The following is an 18,310-nucleotide window of genomic DNA, read 5'->3' as shown; positions in this document are numbered from 1 at the left end:
TGCCACACTACCAAATTGCTGTATGAGTTCTAGCAATCTTGGGGTGGAGGCTTTTGGGTTTTCTATGTAGAGTATCATGTCATCGATGCAATGAAACGCACCTGTACCCCGATGTTTCTAGCAGCCATGTCCACAATAGCCAAACTGTGGAAGGAGCCTCGGTGCCCATCGAAAGATGAATGGATAAAGAAGATGTGGTTTATGTATACAATGGAATATTACTCAGCCATTAGAAACGACAAATACCCACCATTTGCTTCAACGTGGATGGAACTGGAGGGTATTATGCTGAGTGAAGTAAGTCAATCGGAGAAGGACAAACAGTGTATGTTCTCACTCATTTGGGGAATATGAATAATAGTGAAGGGGAATATAAGGGAAGGGAGAAGAAATGTGTGGGAGATATCAGAAAGGGACACAGAACATAAAGACTTCTAACTCTGGGAAATGAACTAGGGGTGGTGGAAGGGGAGGAGGGCGGGGGGTGGGGGTGAATGGGTGACGGGCATGGAGGGGGACACTTGATGGGATGAGCACTGGGTGTTATTCTGTATGTTGGTAAATTGAACACCAATAAAAATTAATTTATAAAATAAAAAAAATAAAATAAAATAAATAAAATCTTAAAAAAATCTATCCAAATCTTATATATATTTAGTGTCCTGAGGCCACATATTATAAATGCTAATTATCCTATTAAATAACATTGTCTTTCTAGTAAATAAATAAGTCTATACCTTACCTTGCACAATAGTATCTATAATTAATATAAATATATTTAAATAATAAACATTATATACTTATTTTTTTTAAGATTTTATTTATTTATTTGAGAGAGTGAGAGGTAGTGAGAGAGGGCACCATCAGGGAGAAAGGGAGAAGGAGACTCCCCCTGAGGATGGAGCCTGATGGGGCTCGATCCCAGGGTACTGGGATCATGACCTGAGCCAAAGGCAGACACTTAACCAATTAAGCCACCCAGATACCCCTACTTTTTTTTAAGATTTTGTTTTTATTATTTATTAATGAGAGACACAGAGAGAGAGGCAGAGACACAAGTAGAGGGAGAAGCAGGCTCCATGCAGGGAGCCTGATGCAGGACTCAACCCTGGAACTCCAGGATCATGCTCTGGGCTGAATGAAGGCAGGCACTAAACCTCTGAGCCACCCAGGCATCCCACCCCTACTTTTATTATTTGTTTTTACATAAAATTGTATACAAATGTAAGTATTTAAATGGAAATTTATATTATTATTTATTATTTAAAAACTAGGTGGCAGCCCTGGTAGCTCAGCAGTTTAGTGCTGCCTTCAGCCCAGGGTGTGATCCTGGAGTCCGGGGATCAAGTCCTACATCGGGCTCTCTGCATGGAACCTGCTTCTCCCTCTGCCTGTGTCTCTGTCTCTGTCTCTCTCTCTCTCACTGTGCCTGTCATGAATAAATAAATAAAATCTTTAAAAAAATAAAAACTAGGGATAAAAATAATAATAATTTTTTAAATAAAAAATTAAAAATAATAATAATAAAATAAAAAATAAAAACTAAGGGTGCCTGGGTGGCTCAGTCACAAAAGCATATGACTCTTAATCTCAAGGTCATGAGTTCAAACCCCATGTTGGGTGTAGAGATAATAAATAAACTTCAAAAAAATTTAAAGATTGAATAAAGGACAAGATATCTTTTATCTGATATTATATTTCAATATTTTAAAGATAAATTCAAAAACTATAAAAATAAAAAATAAAATTCCTAAAATTATGAGTAAAATGGAATAATTCAAAAAATATAGTTTTGATAGTAATGATCACTCCTTTTCAGTCCATTCCCCATCCAAATACAGAATGTAGCTTGGCTCTATGTATTTTATTCTGAATATAAACAAATAGTCAAAAAACACATCTTGTACATGTTAGAAATAGGTCTAGTCTTTTTATTTTAGGAATAGACACAATGAAGAGAAAGTACTATGGTTTATAGCAACGTGTGATGTTTCTTTTTTTTTTTTTACGTGTGATGTTTCTTAGCCAGAATTTTTCTGTAGTTCATTATGAATCTATAACTAAATAATATTTCTTAATTATGTGCCTCTATGCTCTTACTCTCTTTTAATTTCAAACACCATATCATGCTCACTTTAAGTATTCTGACTTATCATACATTAAATGTTGCATATTTATAATTGTCAGTTAATTGATATGCAAAATTTTTATTCCGCCTTTTCGCCCATCCGTTCCCAATCCATTTTCTTCTCATCCAGGAGAGTAAACAATATGTCAAACTTGCTGTTAACCTCCTTCTAACCTGAGTGCCTGCTCTAGTAAAAGAATCTATTGCTTCTTTTCATAACTACCTTGTATTCCCTTTATATGCTGCCTGTACTTACTTCCCTTATATCATCTGTGATTGGTTATATCTATTTGTCACCATATAGGTATTAAACATAAAATAAGAAGCTGAGGGAAATTGTGAACAGAAATGTATTAATCCATTATAAGTTTTTATTGCGTGATCTTAGATCAATACTTTAAAAATAAATTTTGCTCTTGAGGGTAGAAGGGGTAAAAATGTCTCCTGATTCAACCTTCCTTTTTCCAAGTGAAAAATTTAAAAATTGGCCTAAAAAATAGCATGATTATGAAGGAAATGATTCATTGCAACTGCCATTTTTCATGTAGGGAACAATTACTTAAAATGGAAATTCCAACTCTTTATCAGCTTTAGATAAATGCTGATTATTTAATCTGTCAATGAGCAAAGGCAATTAAATGAAATGTTGTATGTTAATGAAACAATGGAGGTTGTTAGGTCATCTCAATTATTTATGTTCAGATTTAACTTGCAGCCTAGTATATCATGGAAGATTAATTGGTATATAAAGTGAAGGAATATAGTGCCATTCAGTTATTCATGCCACAAACTCCATGTCCTTTTACTATTCATTAAATCAATCATATACAAATGTAATGAATGTTGTGCTTATGACTTTATAACATACTCTGAAATATCTTATACAAATACTTCTGTCAAATTTGATTATAATATAGACTCCTAAATATTTCTTCTGCAGTAAAGACAAGAATAAAACTAGCAGTTATGTTGATAAACATTGTGAAATGTCACATATTTTTCAGCAAAATATTAAGAAATTATGCAAAACTCCTGGAAAATATATGTTTGTCTCTTGCTATCACAAAATAAAATAGAAAACAGGGAGTTTTAACAAAATTGAAGGAAGACTTAGGAAACTAAATCAATCGAAGAAACAAAATTGGGAAGAAGTTAACAATTAGTTTGAATATTTTTGTACTATGATGTGAGATATGATCAATAATACACTACCTTCTAATTTTGTCAATTCTTTAAGATCTGTGAAGAAATAGATGTATTATTATCTTCATCGCCAAATCCTGAGTGTCTAGTATCAGGTTCAGAGTACACAGGATACATATAATTAAAATTGATCAAAGAAAAAGTAATTAATTCATCCTTTTCTACTTTTTATACCTTTGGTGTCTTAGTGGGATATGAAATAAAGTCAACATTTTCAAAATGCCTCTATTGATTAAAAAGTAGAGAGTTAGTTTGATCCACTGTCTGGCAAAGTCTTATATCCTCTTTTCAACTGAATCGAAGAAAATAGCTCCAGCTAATTAAGAAGACAGCGGCAAAGACAGGCTTGTAGTTCCAGGAGTAAATGAAAGCCTGCCTGGTCATACTTTATTTCTCTGTGATTCTATTTCCTAAAGGTAAATCTTTGTACAGTAGCAGAGTGATCACTAATGCCCCCTTAGTACATAAGATAACTCCCTGTTGTGAATTGGGTATATAAGACATTTATCTTTAATCAAATGGTCTGTTGTTATAAAGAAATCATTTTTCACGAGGACATTGGAACTTAAATGCATAAAGAGTCATCTCTCTTATAAACATTTTCACTTTTTTTGTAAAGAAGAAGAGAAACTACTTTTCTAACTCACTAAACTTTCACTATGTAATCAAAACTGTTTCTAAGCTTTTGTCTTTGAAGATATTTTTCTAACAAATATTTGACACTAACCTAATTGCATTTTCCAAATGATTAGATATCTTGACAATAAGCGTAAGTACATAAATTTTTAAAAAGCTCTCTAGAATGTATTTGGGAAAGTAAAAGAAAACCGTGATTAGAACACAGATGTAATATAATTAAAATAAATTAACATGCAAATTTATTCAGTCAGGTGGTCCCTCCTTCATTATGAGCACCCACTTTCCTGGTACCAGGCTACTTAACTAGGTATAGGCCCTTCAAAGATGAGGAAACCTGGACAAGCAGCAGAAGCCAGATCATGGAGCATCTTGCAGGCTTGACAAGTGATAAAATTTTATCTAGTAAATGACAAGGAGTCATGAGCAATATTCACACTAGAAAGAAGGCAGGCATACAGGAGGAATGTTAGGAGTGGGACTTTGTAAGGAGAATATTACAGCAGCCAGAAGAGAGATCATCGGGTCCTTAACTAAGGCATGGGTCTGGAGGTAAAAAGAAGAATGTAGAGAAAGATATTGAGACAGTAGACTTGACATTGTTTGATGACTGACTGATGGATGTGAAGGGAAGGAGAAGAAAATGGAAATAGCAGCTAGTATCCAGAGTTTATATCAAAAGAGTAACCTCCTTATAGAAATCCAAATAACAAACCCAACCAACACAGTCATTACTGACTTGTGTTTCAAATTTACATTATCAAGGGATATGTGTAGTATTATATATCAGTATAAGAAAAAATGGTACCTTTAAGCTATCAGATAAAGTACAGGTCCACTAGTATTAATATATGTTGGTGTAATAGGGGTACTGGGAAAGATTTCTAGGACATAGCTAGACTATTTAAAATTGATCTTGAGGTTATTTCTACTGATTTTCCTTCTCTTGAATGAGATTACTGCAAACTCAATACATCAATAATAAATACAACCATCATCAGCTCTGATGGATTCAAAAAAAAAGGAATCCCTGCCCCTTGGTAACTGTGCTCAGAGAAGGCAGATGTCTCAGCAGAAGACTGGGAGCTATGTCATCTGATCATGAAGTAAAGAACAGTGGTAATGTCCACCTAGGGGACTTCCATACTCCCAGCATGGAAACATTTATATGCTTATACTCAGCAGACAATGCACAGTAAAGAAAGGGCTTTATAGTAAGGGCTCATGTCTAAGGAGGAGTCTAGCACGCTGACTGGATGGCAGTGTGTAGGCATTGGGAAAAGTGTGAGGAAGGTAACATCATGAGTTAGGAAAAAACTCTGTTTGTGAAGGAAGGGGGTTGAGTTTATTTTTTAACTTCCTTCTTGTGCAACTTGGTTTCTTGGTTGGATTTATACCAAATGGAGATAAAAATTTTACTAAGGTAATGGCATTACTATCTTTATTATGATGACCCCAAACCATAGAGGAAACTACAAGTACAGGAGAAATGATCTCGTATTCAATAGCCATTTAGCACATAAACACTTAACCCGGAACTCAACCAGAAAAATTCTATGAATCTAATTCATTGTTTCCTTTTATAGCTCAACATGAAAAAAGAATGTGAAAGTCTAAGCATTATGATCTTACATACCAAACAATGACTATGATACTGATAATAATAGGTCTTGCTCCAAGCACTAGGGACATTGCTGATAATTCCATTTTTTTATGGGACCATAGGGTGAAAAAAGAACAAGAGATATATAAACACTGAGATCTCATGAATTGACTGAAGGGAATGTTGCCAACACCACAATGCCAGGCTATAATTCTTTTCTTTTCTAATGAGACTCCTCTTAATTTCCTGACTCTATTCATGGTGGAAATAGCCCATTAATTCCTTTTACTAAACATTTTATGACTGGGAGAATGCTTACAATATAGTCTTAAGTGGAAAAGAAAAATAATACTCACGCAAGACATAAATATACCAACATTTTTATACAGATCCTACTTAGGTTTTATAAAAATGACGTGCTATTTTATAATTAAGAAGTTAATGATTTATAATGAAAACACTTTGCACATAATATTTTGTCATTATATAATGTTATATAATGAGAAGATTTTGAAAGATATTATCATTTTCCAAAAGAGAGTTTTTAAAAAGTAAACAATCTGTATCCATTTTTGAAAATATCCTTAATGGTAAACTTCATGTCTACTTCCAGAATAGTTTGTGTTCCATGCTTTGTTTATAAATATAATAAAATAAATACCTAGTACACATTTTTAGATAAGAAATATTATTCAAAAAATGCTCTACAAGTACATTTATCTTCAGCTCACTCATTTTGAAAACGTTTTTATTTTCAAATCTCAAGTTTTCTGGTGAAATCTTTATATTTTTCAGTAACTTAAAATATATATAAATGTAGAGGTAATTATCTCTCATATATAAAAATTTTCATTTTTTTTTTAAATTTAATGTGCCATTTAGAAGATATTTCATGACTATAGCAAAGGTAAAAGTGTTGGCATGGACTATTTTTCCTAAGATTTCAAAATCTATGTTCTATACACAATGCCCAGAATCTTCAAAATAGGCTAATTTTTGCATTTTTTTTATCAGTACATTTTTATTCTATCACTCATCCACTCCTACTAACTCACCTGCCAGTTCAGGACAGAATTGAGTAGGAACAGACTCATGGCTAGAAAAAAAAAAAAAAAAAAAGAACCCAAACCTGTATTCCTCTCAAAAGTTTGGGTTTTTTGGTTGTTTTTCGTTGTTGTTGTTGTTGTTCTACTTCTGAAGGTTAATTCCCTCTAAGAGACCCTGCCTCCCTGGACAATAAATTAATAACCTTTCCTTTGTATCCATCTTTCAATAGTCTCTATGAGTTACTTAGAAGTTAGTACTTTGTTTCAGGGGATGACATGTAGAGTCATATAGGGAATCATATAGAAATATAGAGAATACCTAAGTAAAGTTGGATAACTTTTGCAGTTTTGATATATAAAGGAGAACATTAATCTTTGGACATATTAGTAAAAGCTTAGAGTTAAGTGTTAAGTAAAAGGGTTTATATGTTCATGATACCTATTGATTTATTTTTATTAAAATCAAAAATGGTTTTCACTAACAAATAATAAGATATCCATCCTGAAATTAAAGAATGATAAAGACAGCTAGAAAACATGTATGGAAAAAAGTTCCACAACTTTGATTCAACATCTTCACACTGAGAATAAAGCATAATATTTGTAATTTTTTAGGCTGTATTTTATTCTTAATCTGGATATACTTTAGAGAAAACAATATCTTCATTTTATTATATTTATAAATAAAGCATGGAACAAAAACTATTCTGGAAGTAGACATGAAGTTTACCATTAAAGATGTTTTCAAAAATGGATAGAAAAAAAAATGGATAGAGATTGTTTACATTTTAAAGTTATTTAGATATTTTCCTCCCCACAATGTTTCTCAAATATATCTTAGGTTAATACCAAAATGCTAGAACTAGCCAATTATCTTCATTTTTATGCAAAAGAGTAAAACTCCCCTCACATTATATCTTTAAAAAAATTAATGTGGGTATAAGACATTTTCAAATTCTAGGAGGTTGTTTTTCTTGCTAAAATAAAACAAATGCCTTTATTTTTCCCCTTCAGAAGTCTGGTACCATGAGAGCAACTATGATTTCAATCTCTATGAAGACACTCAATTTGTGTGACTAAATCTACTTTTAAGGAAAAAAATAACAGAACTATTCCTTTATTTTGCTACATTAAAAACACGCTTTGAACTTCTATTGAAGCAATTAATGGAAAAATATAATTATAATAGAAAAAGCTTTCCACACATTTGGATAGAGAATATTATGTCTATAACATTTCCATTTAGACCGACACTTAAAAAAAAACAGGCTGTAATGGCCTAGGAGATGTAAATATTGCCAAAGTGCTTAGCTATTTCCTAAAATGTAGCAATAATTTGGTCTACAGAAAACAGATTTAATAAGAATGCATCAGACATTTATAATTTGCTTAAATAGTATGGCATAAAAATAGTATAGCCTACTTACCCTTACCTTACCCTTACCCTACCCTTACCTTTACCCTTATAAGCCTACCTGGTCTTATAAGGTAGCCAGTACTTACATTTGGCAATTGAGCACTTGAAATGCGACTAGTCTGAATTAATATGCATGGTGTCAAAGACAATTTTCAAAGACAACTTTCAAAGACGTAGTGCAAAAAGAAAATGCAAAATATCTGTCATAATTTTTAATTTGTTAATTGTTCAAATAATATTTTAATATAGATAAGTAAAATAAATAGCATTGATTTTTTTTACTTGCTTATGTTTTTTAACAGAGCTATCAGAAAATTTTAAATTATACATGTGTCTTCCATTAGATTTTCATTGGCAGCAGTGGTATAAACAGTTAAACTTATACCAGAATTCACTCTTCTCTTTTGGTTTCTGTATAAATCCAGTTTCTAAGTTTAAACAAGGACTTGAAAATAACAACTGTGATAACTGGTTAGTCTTAAGCCTTAAAGAGTGAGTAACTCAAAGGACATTTTTACATGATGTAGGTCATCATATGACATTACAAACCAACATGATGAAGAATAATCATGTACCAGTAGTTAAGATCAAAAGGATAACGTCTTATTTTCAGTCTCTAATTTATCCTATATATGGCACTCATTAATCTTAGAGAAATTCCTACATTCTAGTATTCTAACAATAGTTGTAATGTCCTTTGAGACAGTACTTGTATAAAAGTACAAATTTGCCATATAGAGTTAATTTAGAAAATCGTTAATAGAATTATTTTCAATAGCAGTCCTGATACCATGCCTTTAATGTCAAACAATTAAAGTCAAGTATCCAGAGGATTTAATAATTTATGTCAAATTACTTAGAAACACACAAACTAATCTTTAAGTGGGAATTCATACCGTCATAAATCCATCCAGCAAACCTGAATCGGGTTTCGGAGGTGCTTGCAACCGTTCCATCGACCACTTTTCAATGATGGAGGATACTTGTGTATTCTCTGTATTTAATATTCTGAACCCTGTCATATTAACACCACTGTATCGGTAGGGCTCTACATCAAGAGCAAAGAGATCCTGAAAGACAAATTTCTTGGTGTTATTATCAACAGAGTAAATTCAGAGGTATGTATAATTAAAATAGTCAATTATTCTTACTTCTCTTAGAAGCATTAACATGATTGTTTCTCAAGTGATGTTAAACATCACAAGTCACCAAGATTCAAATAGACTATTTTTATGCTTTGCCAATGCAAATATATATATTCTAGATGAGTATGCATGTATATATCATATTCTAATTCCACCAATGGAACAACAGGCTTTTCTGTAATCTACATTTAAGATTTACATTAGCTTTCTTCTCCATATTAAAGATTGCTCGCCCTTAAATTTTATGCATGCATTGACTTTTTTTTTTTTTTTATAACTGACTAGGTATTTCTTCTATGCCCTGCTTCCTCGACTGGTTACTGCCAGTTTTCATTTTGTCTTGTCCTTTTTATTTTTATTTTTTTAAGAAACAGTTCTTGAAATGTGGATTGTAACTAATGAAAATTATATTAAAGATAAGGACAACAAAATTGGCCTTTTTGGTTATGGAACCCCTGCAGTGCCTTTGTTTTATACCTTATCCAACAAGTTCACCATAGGAGCCCTTTAGATTTTGGTTGTTGGTCCCAGGCTGTAGTGAATGCTCTGGCTTTGCCTTTTGGTTCCCAGGAGAGAGGAGGCCAAAGCATCCAGAGTTGGATGTCACCATGAAAACATGCAGTGTGTGGAACACCTGCCTTCTTTCAAGCTGGCATTAACTAATATTTAGATCTAATAGACAATATTGGGATTCAGAGCAACAGTAATGCCATCAGTCTTATATGCAGCAAGTCTTGGATTTACACAGCTACATGGGCAGCAAAATAGAAATAAAATTCAATGGAGAGCAGATGATATTGGGCTGAACTGTGCTCTGTGCTGTGAAAAATAGAAAGGATTTTTAGTTGTTTTTTTTTTCCCAACATTTGCAATCCAGCCAAGGACACACACACACTCACACACACACACACACACACACACACACACAAAGGGGCAAAAAGAGTAGAAGTGATAAGTCCAAGGAGTCAGAAACAAGACAGATAACTTTGAATGTTTGTAGTCAAGAATAACTTCATAGAATAATGGTATCAACTGCCATTAAATAATGGCCAGGCTTTTGATAGGCAAAAGGAAAAGGATGTCATTCAAAGCATCATTAAGGCACAAAAATTAGAAAACATAAAACCTATTCAGGAGACTGATCTAGATCAGGTTTGCTATAAAAGAGAATTGATGAAGAAGAACAGGAACAAAAGAAATTAGGAAAGTCAGGTTAAAATCAAACTAAAAAAAGACCTTGAATTATAGGCTGATGAGTTCTATATGTCCTAAACTACTTTTCCTTTTTTTTTTAATTTCCTTTTTTCTTATTAAGAGATACTTTTTTTGGTAAAGATTTTATTTATTTATTTATTTTATTCATAAGAGACACAGAGAGGCAGAGACACAGGCAGAGGGAGAAGCAGGCTCCATGCAGGGAGCCAGACGTGGGACTCGATCCGAGGACCTCAGGATCACGCTCTGGGCTGAAAGTGGTGCTAAACTGCTGAGCTGCCTGGGCTGCCCTAAGAGATCTTTTTGATTTCTCTAAAATCTTATGATTATGGTAGAACCGAGTTGTAACTACACTGAAATATAATTTGCTGATGAGTAGTGATATGCTCTCTTCTAGCGTATCACTAAGTTTCATGCAGGCTGCAAAAAGTCACTTGGTGGGAAGCAATATCTCTATTAGAGTGAACCATAGGATTTACCAATAAAATGTAAACTATTGTGTGAAGAATCTCTATTATGTGAAGAATCTGTATTAAGAATCTCTATTAGAGCTGTTATTATAGGAAGCTATGGCTGTACATTATAGTGCTTTATAGTAGTACATTATAGTAACTTGATCTAGTAGCTTTGAGACCTCTAAAATCAAGTAAACCAATCAGAAGACTTTGGGTTAACTGAAAACATTGGTTGGACTGGGCATTGGTCATTGGAGGAGTGGAGATGCATGCTACAGACAGTATGGAGGAAAAAAAAAAAGTCAAATTTTGGTGGTGGTGTAGGTGTCAGACAAAGGAAATCAGAAGAGGGGTCAACTTAGAGAACATTTAATATTTAAATAAATATCTTAATGTAACACCAGTTAGACTTGTTCTATAATGCAGCAATATATAACAACTCAGAAATCTTACAAAGGAATGTTGAGATTTCATTTCAACAAAGGTAATAACTGAAGCTCTAAATACCTATCGATCCTAAAGAAAATAACCAAAGAGGAATAAGAAAAATAGAATGAAGACTCAAACTTGGATACTCTCATATATTGGGCAACAGGCAGTAAAGGGGAATAGAATATGCCTATGCAAATATGCCACCTTAGCATGTGGATTACTTTGATCTGAAGGCAATCAGGACCCTCCAGTACTGGGGGCAATCAAGTTACCCCCTGTAGACTGAGGAAAAACTTTTATGTCTGCCTTAACTAAAATAATTTATATAGAGGGCCTGTACCCGAAAAAGAGCTATTACTAGAAATAACTTTTTTTTTTTAATCTGAAAGATCTTTCAGCATGGCAGGACAAACTTCTAATTACCAAATATCTGTTCTTCTTATCGGTCTGTGAATTACCTTCCTCCCCTTTAAGCCCCAGGCCCTCATCCCATTCCTTAGCTCAATTATCTGACCTGACCTTGAGTCTCATATCTTTGGGGCTCCTTACACATGAAATTAAATTTGGTTTTTTTCTCCCGTTAATCTGTTTTATGTCAATTTAATTATTAGACCAGCCAAAGAACCTAGAAAGGAAGAAGGACAAAATTTCTGCCCCTACAGCAGGAAAGAATTAGTGACAGAGACAGTCATTTCACAGAAGAGGGAAAATCAGGATAAAATATTAGTAAAGAAATAGAACCAAGAGTTAGTAGGTTTGACAGAAGGGTAAGGTCATTTTCATACATACTTAAGAAAAAAATGTGTGGTGGATTATGTAAAGACAAAAGATAAAGGTAACATTCAATTTGCTAATTGCAAATTAAATAATACCGACTTTAAAAATCCAACTAAACATAGGCAAAAGCAGAACAGAATATTTAATCCACTAAAAGAACAGATTCAATAAATCTGGTTTTTTTAAGTAAATAGAACTTTAAATAAAGTTAGATAAATAAAGCAAGATAACGACATAAAAATTTATGCTTTTCTAAAACACTGATTTCTCAGCAAAATAAAGCAAGATAACAACATAAAAATTTATGCTTTTCTAAAACACTGATTTCTCAGCAAACCAATGTGACTATTATGTTCTGAAAGTTCTCTAAAGCAATATATAAATAAGATATAATATTTTGGGTTTATCAAAAATATTATTTATTTATTTATTTATTTATTTATTTATTTATTTATTTATTTATTCATGAGAGTCACAGAGAGAGGCAGAGACATAGTCCAAGAGAGAAGCAGGCTCCATGCGGGGAGCCGAATTTGGGACTCAATCCCGGGACTCCAGGATCACGTCCTAGGCCGAAAGCAAACGCTCAACCACTGAGCCACCCTGGCGTTCCACAGATACAATGTTTTGAATTGACATTGGAGATAATATTATTTCAAAATAATCAGCTTCCCATCAAAAATTATTCTCTATGAGAATTCTTCCTGAGTTTTATAAAAATAAAATAAATAATAACTACAAAAGTACTAGTCATTCTCATTCAAAAACCCATTCTTCATCCTGAAAAGTCTTAATAATAAAATTTAGAGCATTATCTTTATGCTTTAAGTTACTTACCAGAGTGGTAAAGATATAATGATAGTACTCTGTCATCATTCCCATAGCTAATGCCTAAGAAACAAAAAATAAAAAATATATATATATATGTTAATATTTAAGACACACATCATATGAAATATGTCAATAAGAAAACAAAATAGTAGGATGTTATGAAGAATCTGGGTATAATATTCAGGTTATATTAAAACGGGGTCAAACTAAATCTTTTCTCCATAGTTAAAGAAGATTAGCAGTTACTGAAGGGTTTCTGAACCAATTCTCCTGATACAAAAGCTATTAGTTGAAAGTTTGCAATTGTAAAGCTTATTGCTTTACATAGTAAAGGAGGCATTAAATTTGAGGCAAACCTGAAATTAGCACATCTTAGTTCATTATATTTGTAATGTCTCCACTACAAATACTCTAATGAGGAACACCATTCTATTTTGATGAACACTATTACTCCATTAGAAAAAAAATGAAAAAAAAAGAAAAGAAAAGAAAAGAAAATGCTGCAAAGTGCAATGCCAGTAGGAATTTTTTTTAGCACTTTAGAGACTTTCCTGAGCATTGATGAAGCAAATGTAAATCACCGCTGTTATTTGAAAAGTACAGATAAAGAAATGTTCTTTACTTTTACTAATAGACCAGTTGCAAATTACGATTTTATTTCATACTTATACAGTCCTTGTCAATTTTAGACTATCAATCTTAAAATAAGGATTTTTGGATTAGAACTTCCAGTCACAAGACTCTCAATTTCTCCTCTGAAAATGAGAACACTTTTGAAATAGCTGTTTATCAATGAATAGTAGTTGGTGATGATAATTGAAAAATGATGCATTTTTGAGCTGAATGAAGAGCTCTTAGTAGGAAACAAGTATTCTCAGGTGCATCTAATGCTCTTCCATAAAATACTAACTACAAAAATTCATTTGCCAAATAGCTGCCCCAGCTATATACCCTATGTAGTCTATGCTCACAGGTAGGTATTAACCAATTAACTAAAATAAAGTTTTTATATCTAGAAGTGAGCTGTTCAGTTAAGAATGAATAGATATTTGTGAACATTTTTGGAACCTATCAAAATACTTATTTAATAGGGAGAAACATTTGTTAATGAAAGCATCAGAGAATTAAGCAGAGGAAAGGAATTAATTGTGATATTATGATTTATAATAAGAATACTAATTTGGTCTTCATTGATGACCCTTTTCACACGCACACACAGACGCACACACACACAGTGGGATTGTGTGCACAACACTTAGGAACAAATTATCAAAAAACATTTCCTGAATGGACAAAGAGTGTATGAGCCAATGAGGCTCTGATGAAGTCTGAATCTTAATCAAAATAAGAGAAGAATTTATCTTATTAGATAAGGGTACATAAGATTATCTTTGTAGAAAGTATTCATTGTTCTGATGTATATGTACCAAAGGTTTCTCAGCTCCAGAGCTGTGCAATGACAGCTCAGCATTATTCAATAGTTTTTATTTTATCAAATCAACAGGTAGAGAAATATAAAGACAATTGAAAGAAATAGTGATTCGGATGTATAACTATAAATAGCATATAATGCCTAAAATGTGTTAAGTGATATTCTAAGCACACTGCACATTTTACTCTAATTTAAGCCTTGTAGAGGCTGAAGGCAAGCTGACCCAAGATGGGTCACTTTGGCATGAATGTTATTCTGAGCTGAAGGCAATGAAAACTGTGTGGGGTCAAGAGAAACTTTGGCTCCTCTCTTAACACATAAAAAAAACCCTAAATTGGGAATCCTTCTCAGAATAAGGATTATTAGGAGAGATAAATTTTATCAGAGTGATCCATCAGTATGGCAGGACAAACATCTAATTACCAAACATCTGTTCTCCTTATTGCCTTGGGAAGTGCATTCCTTTCCTCTGAAGTCCCCCTTCTCCTTAGTTCAGCATGACGAATAGAACTCATTTTGGCCAACTGACTGTCTTTGGAATTTCCATGTCTGTGTCGATTCCCTACATGTATGCTATTAAATTTGCTTTTCTCCTGTTAATCTCTCTCATGTCAATTTTATTCTTCGTCCAGACAGAAGGACCCTTAAAGGGGAAGGAATTCTTGCTTCCTGGGAGCCTCATTAAAAATCTTATGAGGTAGATCCTCTTATCAAACTTATTTTAGGAAAGTAGGGAAGTAGGACAAATAAGAATGAATAAATTGGCCAACAAATTGAGATAGTAAGTAAACATGAACTCTCGCTTTCTAACTCTTGAAGTTTGGATATAGGATATAATATGCTACTTTATATTGGAATGCCTGGGTGGCTCAGCAGTTGAATTGTCTGTCTGCCTTTGGCTCAGGTCATGATCCTGGGGTCCTGAGATTGAGTCCCGCATCGGGCTCCCCTCAAGGAGTTTGTTTCTCCTTCTGCCTATGTCTCTGCCTCTCTTTCTGTGCCTCTCATGAATTAATGAATAAAATATTTAGAAAAAACTATGCCACTTCATAAAATGGTATATTTTATATTCCCAAAGGCATTGATCCATTGTAGGATATTATAATCTCTCTCTCTCTCTCTCTCTCTCTCTCTCTAAGTGAATTATATTCACAGCCATCACCTGCACCCACCACCCCCACCCCACTGGCTTCCAGTCAACCATTACCCCACATTTGGGGCCCCCATCCAATCTGGAAACATTTAGACACCACAAACTTTTTCTGGATGTTTTTTAAATTATAATATTTATGTCTTGCCACTGTTTTTAAACGAACTGTATACATACTTCAAACCACATTAATAATGATAAAATTAATATCTTCTTATGTATAAATAATATGAGAGTATACACAGTAGAAAAACTGGATGTGCAATAGAAAAATTGGTTGTACTATGTTATCCCTCCTGGAAAGAAACACTACAGATTCATTTTTCCCAAAATCAAAATATCATTAGAAATTCCCAACATTCAACTAGTGTAGTGTAGACAATGCCATATGACAAATTAACATATTTAGGCATAGTTTGGAATCAGTTTATCCTTCGGGTTATATCCAGAAATTACATTGCTCAAAGTTAACAATTAAAGAGGTGGACTTTAATGATATTTCTTAAAATTTAATTTAATTTTCTTCTTGCTGCTGTGGCAATTTATTTGCATCTGATTTTTCCAATCTAAAAATTTTATTTTCACACTCTCTAATCTAGAGTTTCAAAGTCTTAATTAATACTCTTTCTCTGTGTTAGAATGACCTTGTGAGGTTTAATTGCAGATCATCTTGACCCTGCCATAGGAGATTCTCTTTGACAAATTTGGGTGGAGGTGGAATCTTTTGTTATTAAGGCATGTATACCAATTAGTGCACTCAAATAGGCAGCCCAAGCTTCACTTACTTTTAGAGCGTTCAGGGAAGAAAACTGCAAATTCTCTTTTGCTCAATATTTAGGAAAAACTCATTTAGTTTAAATAAATAAAACAATGAAACAAATACGGCTAACCTGATAAACGTATTCCTGGATACTCCTAATATTTGTTCTTAGGTTAAGCCAGACAAGCTGAAAGCCCATCAATGCCTGCTCTAACTCTTATACCATTTCTTTGGACTTCCATCATTAACCAAAGTTGAGAAATCTCAGAAAATTTTCATAAATCTTAAAATCAAGTCCTGTTAAATGTATTGCATTTATAAGAAGTAATCTATTTACTTTCTTCTTGAATTAGTTTCTAGAATAACCGAGATCCAAATGCTCTCTTGAACTAGGTAAGTTAAAAAACAAACACCATATATGTGGTTTGTCAGTGTTATAGAAACTAAAAACATGCATTCTGTGTAATAATGTTATGTTGAATTCATCTTAACTCCCATATTATCATCTTACCTTTGCTCTGATTTTTCATCTACTAATCTTTCTAAAATTATTAACTTCTTCTGCTGTATATATTTTAATTTTTAAAAGATTGATTATTTATTTATTTATTTATTTATTTATTTATTTATTTATTTATTTGAGAAAGTACATGTACTAGAATCAGAAGGGACAGAAGGAAAGGGAGAAGCAGGTTCCGCATTGAACAGGGAGCCCTAAGCCCTGGGCTCCATCCCAGGATTCAGGGATCATGACCTGATCTGAAGGCAGACTCTTAACTGACTGAGCCACCTAGGTGCTCTGTATACATCTTAGATATTATCTTAATTATGTTTTCTTTTTCCAAACAGAGCAGGTTACATGTAAGGAAACAATTATAAAATAATGGATATACTAAATAAAAGGCAGAATGGTAATTCTATTATTAAAGTGGATGGATACTATCACCTTTCAAATAGCAAAATAAGTCAGTTACTCTAGAGACAAGACAATCATTTACATACTTGCTGAAATCCTAGAGAAAACCTACCAAAGCTCTGTCACTGACAAATTGTCCAGTGCTACTCACTCTGGGCATAAAGGAAAACTCTCCTTTCCAAGTCTGTCTATTCTAAATGTGATCAAGAATTGGTTTTGGTATATATGAGAAATAAATCCCTGTTCTAGATTTCATTGCTTATTTTATTACATCACTTTATTCCCTACCAAAAAACCCTCAAAAACAAAAAAATAAAAGACATCCAAATTTCATATGCTTTACTACTCAAATATAACACTAGAGCAATTTTCCAAATTCAATTAAAGATTTTACTGTAGTGAAACCAACATTCATATTGGAAGATTGGACAAACATCTGCTTAATAAACTAACCATGTTGTAACAGGCATTTACTGTTGATAGTTATATTTTATAGGATATAATTTGACATCTGAATCTGCACAATTCTCCAGTAGAGATATTTTATCTCTTAGAGGTTCGAGGACAGTTTACTGATTCCAAACCACTGTGATATCAGCCAGTATGTGCTGTTTTGCAGTGTTGCTGCTAAATCGGAATAGTGAGGAAGTAACATTAAAAGTTTTCACTGCCATGACTTATTTCATTTGATTGATTTACTATTATTTTTTGAGTCAGGCAATGCTTTATTCTGGAATGAATACTTAACATCGCTAGAAGAAATATGAATCCCTCTACTACTTCTTGCTGCTGGGCATTGATCAATTTACCAATCTTTCTAAGACTTAGTTTCTTCATCTGTGAGGTGGAGATAGTTTTTACTTCATGGGGTCACAGTGATGATTAAATAAGATCAAATGTGTAAGGCATCTCCTAGAAGATGCCAGCTAAAGAGCAAATCTTTTTTCTCTTTTTTTAACGGTTAAGGGTCAGACTCTTGATTTTTGGTCAGATCATGATCTCAAGGGTCCTGGGATCCAGCCCTGCATCCAGCTCTGAGCTCAGCTTGAGGATTTCTCTCCCTATTCCTCTGCCCATCCCCTAACCCCCCTCCAACTCTCCCCCCTCCTTAAAAAAAAAAAAAAAAAAAAAACAATAAAACAAAAAAGCTTTAAATGCAAATAT

At 33.2% G+C, this 18,310-nt stretch overlaps 1 protein-coding gene across 1 annotated transcript in view; it reads right to left on the bottom strand.

The window, feature by feature from the left end:
- The window catches only part of GRIK2 (glutamate ionotropic receptor kainate type subunit 2), a 633,334-nt gene that overhangs the window by 333,308 nt on the left and 281,716 nt on the right, over positions 1-18,310 (bottom strand). The window contains exons 5-6 of the mRNA XM_055329533.1: positions 12,895-12,948; positions 8,930-9,103 (exon numbers count right to left, since the gene is read on the bottom strand). Of these exons, the coding sequence (XP_055185508.1) occupies positions 8,930-9,103; positions 12,895-12,948 (228 nt within the window). The remainder of the gene's footprint in view (positions 1-8,929; positions 9,104-12,894; positions 12,949-18,310) is intronic.

This window comes from Nyctereutes procyonoides, unplaced genomic scaffold (assembly GCF_905146905.1).
Source record: "Nyctereutes procyonoides isolate TBG_1078 unplaced genomic scaffold, NYPRO_anot_genome, whole genome shotgun sequence".
NCBI classification, from domain to species: domain Eukaryota; kingdom Metazoa; phylum Chordata; class Mammalia; order Carnivora; family Canidae; genus Nyctereutes; species Nyctereutes procyonoides.
Note: the sequence above shows the minus strand (reverse complement) of the source record. Positions and strands in the feature narration are given on the sequence as shown.